This window comes from Polypterus senegalus, chromosome 12 (assembly GCF_016835505.1).
Source record: "Polypterus senegalus isolate Bchr_013 chromosome 12, ASM1683550v1, whole genome shotgun sequence".
NCBI lineage: Eukaryota > Metazoa > Chordata > Cladistia > Polypteriformes > Polypteridae > Polypterus > Polypterus senegalus.
Window position 1 is genome coordinate 29,927,590 of NC_053165.1, and position 12,131 is coordinate 29,939,720.

The 12,131-nt window shown below is 37.4% G+C and overlaps 1 protein-coding gene across 2 annotated transcripts in view; it reads left to right on the top strand.

The window, feature by feature from the left end:
- The window catches only part of dcp1b (decapping mRNA 1B), a 196,075-nt gene extending 189,199 nt beyond the window's left edge, over positions 1 to 6,876 (top strand). For both annotated transcript variants that reach the window (XM_039770509.1, XM_039770510.1), the window contains one exon: positions 6,263 to 6,876. In XM_039770509.1, coding sequence (XP_039626443.1) covers positions 6,263 to 6,361 — 99 coding nt within the window. In that variant the 3' untranslated portion in view covers positions 6,362 to 6,876. The remainder of the gene's footprint in view (positions 1 to 6,262) is intronic.
- The last annotated feature ends 5,255 nt before the right edge of the window (positions 6,877 to 12,131 follow it).

Consider the following 12,131-nt stretch of genomic DNA (forward strand, 5'->3'; position numbering starts at 1 on the left):
CAGAACCAGGTTATGATCTGCTTTCCCAAGCGCAGGCAGTGGGGTGGCGCTCTATGCGTCTTTAACGTTTGCATATAGTAGGTCAATAGTCCTGTTTCCCCGAGTGTTACAATCCACATACTGGGAGAAGGCAGGTAATGTTTTATCCAGCGTTACATGGTTAAAGTCTCCAGCGATTAGCACAAGTGCCTCAGGGTGCTGCGTTTGTAACTTAGCAACTGCGGAATGGATGATGTCACTCGCCATCTCCGCGTTAAGCTTGAGGGGATGTAAACAATAACAGCAATCACGTGTCCAAACTCTCTAGGCAAGTAATAGGGGCGCAGACTTACGGCCAACAGTTTGATGTCCCTGCAGCAAGTGGAGATTTTAACGTTTACATGTCCTGAGTTGCACCACTTTGTATTGACATAGAGAGCGAGTCGTCCTCCTTTCTTCTTTCCACAGGTACTTGCGTCTCTGTCCGCTCTAACTGTGCTAAACCCGGGTAGCTCCACGTTAGCATCTGGGATGATAGACGTTAGCCACGTTTCACTAAAACACAGCAAGCTGCATTCTCTGTAGGTTCTGACATTTTTCACCAGCACAGCCAGTTCGTCGATCTTATTTGGTAGTGAGTTTACATTTCCCAGGATCACAGAAGGCACCGACGGTTTATAACGCCATTTTCTCTCAAGTTGTCTCGATTTAATCTTATTTTTTAATTTTTCGTTGGCTCGGCTGCCCCAATATCGTCTTCTTACCTCGTCGTATAAGCGCATCCAAAAAGATCGCAGACATGCTATAAGCGCCTGTCGTCAATGGGTCATACAAGGAACATTATAAAGATCCTGGTACAATAAATAACAGCGCTGTTGCTGTTTCAAGCTGAATAAAGCTGGTGTTAAAGTACTGAGACTCAGCTTCGTGTTTTGGGGAGCAAGATGGGGACTCTCACTTCACAGCGCGCACACACACAATCACAATGCTGTAGTAAACAGATGTTGACTATATGAGAGAGGCACACAGACTCAGACGGAGAATAGGAGACGATTGCCAGAGAGAGAGAGAGAGAGACGCGCTGGGCAAGCGAGCGAGATAAGGAGAGAGAGAGAGAGACACGCGTTGGGCAAGCGAGGAGATAGGAGAGAGAGAGAGAGAGAGAGAGAGAGACACGCGTTGGGCGAGTGAGCGAGATAAGGAGAGAGAGAGAGAGACGTGCTGGGCGAGCGAGATAAGGAGAGAGAGAGAGATGCGCTGGGCGAGCGAGATAAGGAGAGAGAGAGAAGAACCATCAGCTCAGTTGTGTTTACATGACGCTCGGCAGACAAAGTGTATCCATACTACTCGTATTGCAAGACATCGCCGCTTATCAAGTCAAAATTTATTAAAAATTTTTGCTCGTCTTGCAAAACACTCGTAAACCAAGTTACTCGTAAACCGAGGTTCCATTGTACATGATAAATCATCATAAAATCCCATTATAACTACTCAAAAAAATTCTTGAAACTCCATGAAACGAATGTAAATACAAAATTTTCAAAAGTAGACATAGCAGTTTTTGATTGACACACACTTTTATGTCGGTCCCCAATCACACCACAAACACCACACCCTGAGCTGTTATTTCCATTGAATTGCTGATGTGCAATGTAACCATCACTGTAAGTAAGGTCAAACATAGACAATATGCCAAATTAATTTCCATCTGCTGTACCGTTCTGGCATGATAACGCAGTTTTGGTTTTGCACCAACCCTACCTTTACAGCCCTGTTTCTCAATGTATGAAAAGAAAATGTCATTGCATTATGGTAGTGTTTTTAAAAGTTCACCCAGGAATTTCTTTTTTAAACAAGAATTAGCACTAGAATCCCTGAAGCCTATGAAAAACGTCGTAATGCTGGGCCACCTTAAATTCCATTGTACCTCTTCCCGATGAGGAATTTGTCTTTTACACAGTCACATTGTTTAGCCCTCATCAAATGACACTTTTAATAATCCAAACTGTGAAAGAAGTAAAATCTTTACGAAGAGGGGAAAAAAATCAATTTCATCAGTATCTTGTCAAATTCATAAAAAAGACAAAGTCGACATGGATAATTTGTGGATTAAAATAAAGAAATTGAGGGATGTTCATTAATTATTGGCTTTGCCTTTGATAATTCCAGTAAATATTTACATTAATTGTTAATGTTTCTACTTTATTTTCCTTTAATTTTTCTGTAGCTGGGTTTCCTGCTGTCACAACTTTTATCAAGGTAGTTAAAGCACACTCACCTTAAGAAATGCAATAGTACAAGTCAGTGTTGTCCAGTGTTGTGTGTCATTGCTCTGGTTTGAGCAAAGAACTTTGTTTTTCCACAGAGTGTGCTCTGTCTTTGCTATGTGGTCCTTTGTCCACGGTGGGGTGTTGTCTTCCTGATCTTGCTGTTAGGTTCTTTGCTCTGTCTTCTACAACTTCATTTTGAAACGTGTAAGGCTTTCTGAGTTCAGGTGTTCAAGTTCTTTTTTAGAAGTATTGTTGCCTTTCAGTCTTTTTAGACCAGGCTCAGTCACTTGCACAGAACTTAGTTTGGAAGAATAGCTATTAGAGCTAGTTCGGGGTGTCCAAGGTCAAAGAAAGTTGGTGAGCTCTCTGCTCCCTAGAGAGTGGGTGGCTTCATGTTCCAAAAGACACAGAAGACATGCATAAATCTGGTTTTAAAGGAAGGAGTTAGCATGTTACAGATCTACTCCCTGCTCATAGATGTGTTACCTTGTCCATCAGAGTTCAGCCTGCAATTAAAAGTCTACAAAACGAGTATCTTTTTAGGTGTCTTTTCATCTGAAGTAGTCTCTGAAGACATGTCAGCTCCTGTCTTTCTTGTTTGAGTTGAACAGAATGTTATTTGTTCTGCAGTTTAGCCATTCAGCATAGTGTTAATTCTCGAATTCAGGTGGGTTAATGCAACTGGCACTTTATATATCCAAATAATATCTTCATTTAAAGTAGGAGTCCAATGAAAGACAAGTATTCACTGCTGATTCTTGAATTGGTTGCACCATTAACATCCTGTGTTACCTTCAAATGTTAAAATATTGAAAAATATTATGCCACAACAAATTAATGGACACGGCACCACCTAGTAGCTTCCAAAGAAAACCCTTCAAAAAAGTTTATCTTGTCTTTGTCCTGTGAGGCTTTTGGTGGCTGAACTGATTAGACCATACTTCTCTAACCCCACCAACGATCTCTGTTTACTTTTGGGGTAAATTCCCGCCACTGCAAGGCCTGATGAGAGATGCAGGTCCCACTGTGTTCCGAGTCCACCCATGGTTGTCCTTCAAGTGAAGGGTGTGTGATTCACATCCCAAAGAAAATGTCCACATTTTTACTGGCTCATTTGGATCGAGAGAAGCAACAATTCTGCTCTGCTATATTATTGTATTGCTGAACCTGTCACTGAATCATGAAGTGTGAAATCAACATTCTTCTACAAAATGTACTTACAGGGGCTTGGAGATGTATTCTGAATGAAAATAGGAAAGAATGGGGATTTGTACACTTCAGTACCATCACATATAACACTTGGTCTTCTGCAGCCACTGCGATTTTAAAATAATAAAAAAACAAATCTGTGCATATTATTTCTGTGCAGTTATTTGAAACCTAAATGCCTAAAATGAGTTTGGTAAAGATTTTTAGAATTAAAACTTAGGCATGTTCCTATATGAAAGTCATGTAGTGATAGTGTCACACTAGTTTTTATAGCTCTTAGGGCACTCTGTATACAAAGACCATGCTGTAATCTCATCAAACCATGCTCTTTTTACTTAAACTGTTATCTAACAGGAAAATGGGTACCACTCGGGAGGCTGGAGCATTCTTTTAAGCAGAATTCTGTATCTGTCAAAGTACAGCAACATGCCACTCCACTAATAAAGAAGTATTACCTTTCTAGCATTTCCCTTGTGCTTCCTACTGTACATGCCTTGTAGAAAGAGTTGAAGAGAATCTTGGACATTAGGAAGTTAAAAATGTGCAAAATTAGTAACTTAAAATAGAAAAATAACTACATGTGACTGAAAAATTAAGTGCATTTCGCTTCTGTGTCTGAATTGATCTAACATAACCAGCAATTTATTTACATTCTGATGAAGATTGTTTATGTATCTTAAAAAGATCAGCGGCCCCAATTTTATTTGAGAGACACCACTGTTAACATCACTTAATTCAGAAAAAGTTTGTCGCATTGTAACCCTTTGCTTCTGTTTTGTAAGCCAACTTTAAATTTCCATTTCTTTGAGTTTGATTCCTCACATCTCTTGTCAGACGTTATCAAAGCTTTCTGAAAATCAAGGTATCGTGCAGCTGTGTGATTGTAGCACTTTTTCACATCCTCATATGTTTTCAGCGTTTTTGTGAAATGAAGTCTCCTTGATCCAAACCGATCCTGACTGCTCACTAATATTCCTATTCTGGAGATGTTGTTCCCTCAGTGATTGCTTCCATTATTTTACCAATGATGCTTGTTAAGTTTACTGACATTTAAGTTTTATTGGATCAGACAATCATTTTTTTTATAATAGAGTTACATTTGCTAACTTGCAGTCTTTCCATTTACACTTGTCTGTTTCCATAGCTGACATTGTTTCTTCCTTTCTAGCCCAATATATACATATACAATATATATCTGGCCTATATACATCGGACTTCCAATACAACTTGGAGTCCTGCCACGTGCAAAAGTTCGCTGACGTCACTGCTATCGTGGGCTGCATCAGGAGGAGGAGTATAGGAACCTAATTAAGAACTTTTTTAAATGGTGCGACTCAAACCACTTACACCTGAACACCAGCAAAACCAAGGAGATGGTGGTGGATTTTAGGAGACCCAGGCCCCTTCTGGACCGCGTAATTATCAGAGGCGACTGTGTGCAGAGGGTACAGACCTATAAATACCTGGGAGTGCAGCTGGATGATAAATTGGACTGGACTGCCAATACTGATGCTTTATGCAAGAGAGGACAGAGCCGGCTATACTTCCTTAGAAGACTGGCGTCCTTCAACATCTGCAATAAGATGCTGCAGATGTTATATCAGATGGTTGTGGCGAGTGCCCTCTTCTACGCGATGGTGTGGTGGAGAGACAGCATAAAGGACGACACCTCACACCTGGACAAACTGATGAGAAAGGCAGGCTTTATGGTAGGCATGGAGCTGGACGGTTTGACATCTGTGGTTGAGCGACGGGTGCTGAGCAGGCCCCTGTCAGTCATGGAGAATCCACTGAACAGTATCATCTCCAGACAGAGGAGCAGCTTCAGCGACAGACTGCTGTCACTGTCCTGCTCCACTGACAGACGAGGAGATTGTTCCTCCCCCACACTATGCGACTCTTCAGTTCCATCCATCCATCCATTTTCTAACCCCCTGACCACCCTAAGTAAACGTTAACATTATACAAAGTTATTGTCTGTTTTACCTGCATTTTTATCACTCTTTAGTATTGTTTTTTATCAGTATGTTGCTGCTGGATTATGTGAATTTTCCCTTGGGATTAATAAAGCATCCATCCATCCCGCCAGCCTGCCTACGTCATGGTAATGTTAATTTAGTACCCACACACTTTGAATGTACTCTTGTTTTCTTTCCATGAAAGCTCGCTGGCTAGTGTTTGGTTTAACTCACTTATCCAGGATTCTTTTTTTTTGCTATTTCTTCTTCTACTATAATAGTGTGTTTAAGAACAATTAGAAAGTGTTAAATGTGCTTATTAATGCACCAACCAATGAATACCATAATAAGAAAAGTAGAGTTTAAAAATAAATATGTGGTCACAGAAGGCTAAAAGCTTGAAGGGCACACAAGAGAACAAGACATATCATCTCATAGCTCATATTTACATTATACACAAAACACCATACATTTCAGTTATTTTTTTTTAATGTAGCCTGTGCTAGATAGGTTAATTAAGAAAATGAAGTGGAAATGTAGCATAAGTTAATAAAATGAGCCTGGTTGTGTTTCATTATTATTATTTTTGTTATATTTTATATTGTAATGCAGATTCAATTAAGTGCATTTGGCTACAGATATTTAAAATTGTTTGCCTGCAGTGGTCAGCACATTAAAAAAAAGCATAATATTAAACATCTATAATGGGGTAAAAATTTAATAGCTGGCAATAGCTGTTTATAGATGATTTACATTTTAAAAAGTAATCAAAATATCTGAAAACATGCCATATCTGGTACAATCGTGAAAGCAAAATTGTTCTAATCTTTGTTTCTTTTTTAACAGAATGATTCTTCCTTCTTAAATATTATCTATGAGACCTACCTCTCAAGTTTAACAACTAACAAGTCACAGCACAACCTTCCAAAACTGGGTGATTCATAAAACAAAAAGAAAAAAAGTGTGCAATTTTTACAGGTGAGCTGCCTTGTGATTTTAAAAGGTAAAGAGCAGAAATTGCACAAAACAAAAAGTATAATATATGCTTTTTCTCTGGGACAACTTGTCTTAATAGTTCATCTTGGATCTTCACCTATTACTTATGTGTGAACAGTTTAATAAGAATTAAATGAAGAAAGGCACAGTAAAAGGCATGAGAACACCTAAGCCAAGCAAAAGTGGTTCAAAGTTAAGTTTAAATGGATATCAGTTTCAAAATTACACAATTTAAAAAAGGGTGATAACTGGACACTGCACTTTGGACTGGCTTGATGTCTTTGCTTATTTTAATTAATCCTTTACATTATTACCAGGTATTCTGCAAAGAATGCCATGCTTTTACAGTCTTCAGCAATTTAAAAATACAGCAATCAATATACCTTTGAAAGAAGGCACACTATTGTAATAGAACTTTGGAAAAGATGCAAACTGTTTTATTATAGATGATTAAGTAAATATTTGTCATTTTATAAATATTTTCTTAAATTGTGTTTTAAAATTAGGACAATCTATTGATTTTATAACTTTTTTTTTGTAATTTGATGCCAGGTTTTCATGATCTTGGTTGTATGTAATCAATAAACCCTGATGATTGATTGTTGGCAGATCGTATTTCTTTTCTGCTACAGTATACTTCCTAACTCCAGTAGGATGTGTTACTGTTCAAACCGTAGCATGCTGTACAAATGACACATTAATAGTACATTTTTAATTTTATTTCATTTTGATTAAGATAATTTGACAAGACATTCATAAATTAATCCATTTCATTGGCAGTGGGTGCCAGAGACTTTCCCAGTAAGACTGAGCACAATTTGGAGGCCACCATGGAGAAGGTGCCAATATATCACAGAGCAAACACATGCACAACCCACACTCAAACACTCAGGGTCAAGTTTAATGTGGCCAACTATCTGAACACACATCTTGGGTGATACAGAAAGAAATCTATGCTGATGTGGGAAGACCATATAGACTCCACACAGATGGCGACCAGGTGTGTGATTCAAACCTTGAACATTGGATCCATGAAGGGAGCTGCACTAGTCACTTTTCCATTTTACCAGTGCCATGAAAGTGCTATTTGTCATCTACATACCACAGACCTCAAACAGTAGTTGAAAGAAACAGCAAATACCTGCAACCATGCATATTTGCTAATCATTTTGTTTGTTTGTCTTCTGATTGATAAGTTTGCTGTTCATGCATCCTTTTTATAACATTATAATAAAAAGCACATCTAAATGAAGTAATATATATTAGGCCACAAAGTAACAAGACTCCTGGAATTAAGGTTTGGAGACCATCTTTTTATTTTTTCCTCCATTTTGTATTTAAGCTATGATGTCTTCTGGTTGAAAATTTCTCTACAACTTGGTTGTTTCACTCAGTATGCTGTATATGTACAGTATAAAACAAACGTTATCTGATCTACCATGCTCTGTATACTTTTCCACTGGTGTTAAAACATAAAGGGAACCTCTTTTAATTCTATTGGTCTCCTTTTCCTACTTGATACTATTCATCAAAATTAACAAAACAAGGATGGGAGTACTTTTCTGTATAACATATGAGATCTCTGAAAGAGTGACAAGCTACAGTGGATAAGATTGGAGAGACTATGCAGACTATAACCGCTGCCTGAGTGCTTTACTAGTCGCAGCTTTATGGGAGAGAGACAAAGCAAAAGTCACTTTCTTTATTATTAAAAAAAGAAAACCACACATAGAGTTTGTTTTGGTAGATTCTGAAGGCAGCTGAAATAAGATAGATTATATAGACTAATGAAACTGAAATTGAGCTTTTTGGCCATCAGACTGAACACCAAGCTTTGGTGATGCTTCTCAGCAGCAGAGCCTGGAAGGCTTGTTAGGATAAAAGAGAAAATGAATGTAGCAAAATATGGGTGCAACCTGGAGGAAAACCTAAGGAAAAACCTACACTTTTGGAAAACATTTGTTTTCCATTAAAACAACAACCCTAAACAAAAGAAAAACTACAGAGGAATGGCTTCAAAACTACAGTGTCCGGGAGTGGCTGAATCAGAGTCAAGGTGTGATTCCAATTGAGAAGTTGTGGCTGGGCTTAAAAATGGCCGTTCACATGCAGTCTCCATGGAGCCCGGAAGAGCTTGAGCAGTTTTGCAAAGAATAACTGAGAAAAATGTCAGTATCCTGAAGTGCGAGGCTGATAAACACCCTGAGCACAGAACCCCCAGAATCTTTATTTCCCTTAAGGTAACAGGTAGTGCCTTACATAATTCAGCCAGGCTTCCTCTGCTTACTTGCACTGCCTAGTAGTGGTGCTGTCCAGTTTTTAATGTGGATTTTACCTTCTCTGTCACACTCTCTGCTATCCCCATTGTGTCATACCTTTTGCCCTCTATCACTCTGCCATGATGTCTTCATTTCAACCATTTTTCTGAATTTAAAGCTGTTAATGACACTTGTTGTTGAATTCTGTAGCTTATTGGTCCTATCTTTCTGCTTTTTTTCTGCTAACTGATAAGATTGAACTTTTCTGACACTATCATCCCAATGTTTTTTGGATCACAGCCGTTAAGTGATCCCCACTCTCTCGTTTTTTCTTTTTCATTTCTTTCCAAATGTTATTAGAACCAATAATTCATGATAATCATACAGGGTATAAATTAGACAAGGTTATATGGTGAGCTGCTGTCATTTACATATCATTGTTAATTAAGAAAAAGTAATTAAAAACTGTGAAGGCAGCAGTTTAAGAATAAAAGAGCCAATTAAGTGTTCAGAATCTTAAGAAGTGTGTAAAGTTAGACCTCTTAAAAAAAAAAAAAAATATTGAATCAGTAGCAATACTTGCCATTGAATTGATCTCATGTCATGTCGTCAAACATGTCATGATTCTACAGAGTTGTGCTGGGAAAGCCCTTGACTAGGCCACATTGGCCATAGTAAGCCCCTAACTGTGCATGCTTAGGTAAGGATGACCCCCAACTGTTACAATTTAGCAGGCTGAATGGGTCCATGCTTTAAAATCACTTTTTGGTAGGAGGGCTTCTTTAAGTGACAGTATTGGTAAGTCAGATGAAGGTATTAACTTCTTTTTCAGTCAGACTTCACTGTTAGGATTAAGTTTCTTTGATGTCACAGACTTCACTTCTGTACTCTGTTTGGTTTAGTGTGTTTAATTTAGAGTTTGTTTTTTGTTTTTATCATTTTTTTGTTTTGAATTTGCTCATTTTTAATAATGTAAGCCATGTTGCTATTATGTGATATCATCACTTGGATAGCATTTAAAATGGTGGCGCTCATCCTAGTGTTTGTCAAGGATTTTAATATGTTGTCTGCTACAGCCAATGTAGGGTGTTATTTTAATTTACTAATAATTATATTTATTTAAAAGCTAAACACAATAAAAATTTTATTTTCGCAAAAAAAAAAAAATCCTTTTAAGTTAATTTGTAGCTGGCACATTTAACAGAAAATTCATTGTGTGTGCCAGCTGCTTGATAACTCCCAAGTTAGATCATTGCAGTCATCACAGTTTTGAGCTGAACTTTGTAGTGGTGAGACACTAATCATTAAGGGATATTCATATGGATGTGACTCTTCATATGTAAATTATTTTTGTGAAAAATTGTTTTCTAAAGTATGCCTAATTAGGAAAAATAGCAGAAAGTTAAATATTCTGTTCTGTGACACCGTAATGATTTTTTCCCACTATCTTCTGTTTACATCTGTTAACCATGAATTTGATTGTATTTAGAGCTGCAGTCTCCAAGACTGTTTACATAATAACTTCCAGGTGGGATTCTGTTTATAAATTGGGTACTACAGGTTAATTCATATTTAGCAGTCAATGTGTTAAGTTAAAAAAGTCATGATCACCATTACAAATAGCTCCATCTGCTGTATGTCCTTTATTACAACAAACTTAAGGTAGGCCCATCATGTGAATAGTAGTGTTCTCTATGACAAAATTGGGGAATATGACAAAAGTAACAATCTTAAGAAAGTTAGGTTAATTTGCATAACAATCAAGAAACAACCAATCAGCATGTAGGTAAGTGATTAATCTTTTAACATACCTATAACCAGTTTGAGCATGGGAAAATATTTTCTAAAGGTCCAAAAATAATTAAAGAAATTAAAAGTCTTTGACAAATATGATTCCTTAAATAGACCTTCTTCTATATAATGTCTTATATAGAGCAGAATATTGTCATTATCCCATTGTTTAGTTGGTAATTTGATAGGTATAAATGTTACGACATGGCTTAGTTACAGCAGGCAGTTCTAGTCAGAAGCACTTTACAAATTCATACAAAAATGTTTATCCTAACAAGTACAAGGTTATGAATTCCAAAATTAACCTTTATACAGGTATTTGTTAGAACAAAATCTTTCTAGAGAGATGAGATGTTGCTTTTTTTAATTTAAATTAAGGCTAACATATTTTGGTTCTTCTGATATTTTCTTTTTTTTGTCACCCATCCCTGTGGGTTTATTAACTTACCCATTCATCTCCCAGTATTTTCTTGAGTTTTTTTCTGCCAAAAACATGTCTGGCAGAACAACCAGCATTAGGTCAATGAGTAGTTACTGGAAGAATACTGCCTAGCCAATAGGTTACAGTAAACCCAGCAAGGTTTCCCACTCAGCTTTTTTCACCCTCACCTACATATTCTATATATAATGTAAAATTGACTGACTCATCAATAAAAACACTTGTCCTGTTTAATTAAAAAGCTGGAATTTGGCAGGAATCTACAATGGTAAAATAAATAGTAAAGGCAATTTGTGAATTGAATGAACATGGACTCTCTGCTGCAGGATTGCCGCAATGAGGTTTCTTTGTTTCATTTCAGTGTTTTTTTTTTAATTTGTTGACATTTGTTGAATATGCTGTACCCAGAAGGCTAATGTAATACCCAGAGTGCTTTTTTGAGCTAAGCACTGTGGCTGTAAATGTGTAGAGAAATGGGGCTATTGCCTTATGCAAATGAAGGCTCCTACGAGAAGCTAAGTGGAGGAACAAATGTTCTGCAAAGCTCACAAAAGAAGGCTAAAGGGAAAAAGATGAGAACAGGAAAGAACAGGAGGTTGCAGGAGAAGGCAGAAAGCAGTAGGAGAAAGCCAGTGCAAGAGAGAGAGCGCGAGCGAGCTGCTGAGCAGGGAGCTTGGGTGTTTGTTTCAGTGTTATTCAATGTTTTTACATTTAGTTTACTATTACACTGTGCATTCTATGGTATAATTAACTATTTTTGTGCTTAAAAATCTTTAAAGAAAATATATTTACGTAAAGTTTGTAAGGTCTGGAACAGATTAATTGTATTTACGTACAATCCTGTGGGGGAAATTACTTTGGGTTACGACCAGAGTTTGGAACAAATTATGGTCGTGACCCGAGGTTCCACTGTGTGTGTGTATATATGTGTATATGTGTGTGTATATGTGTGTATATATACAGTTAGGTCCATAAATATTTGGACAGAGACAACTTTTTTCTAATTTTGGTTCTGTACATTACCACAGTGAATTTTAAATGAAACAACTCAGATGCAGTTGAAGTGCAGACTTTCAGCTTTAATTCAGTGGGGTGAACAAAAAGATCACATAAAAATGTGAGGCAACTAAAGCATTTTTTTAATACAATCCCTTCATTTCAGGGGCTCAAAAGTAATTGGACAATTGACTCAAAGGCTATTTCATTGGTAGGTGTGGGCAAGTCCGTCGTT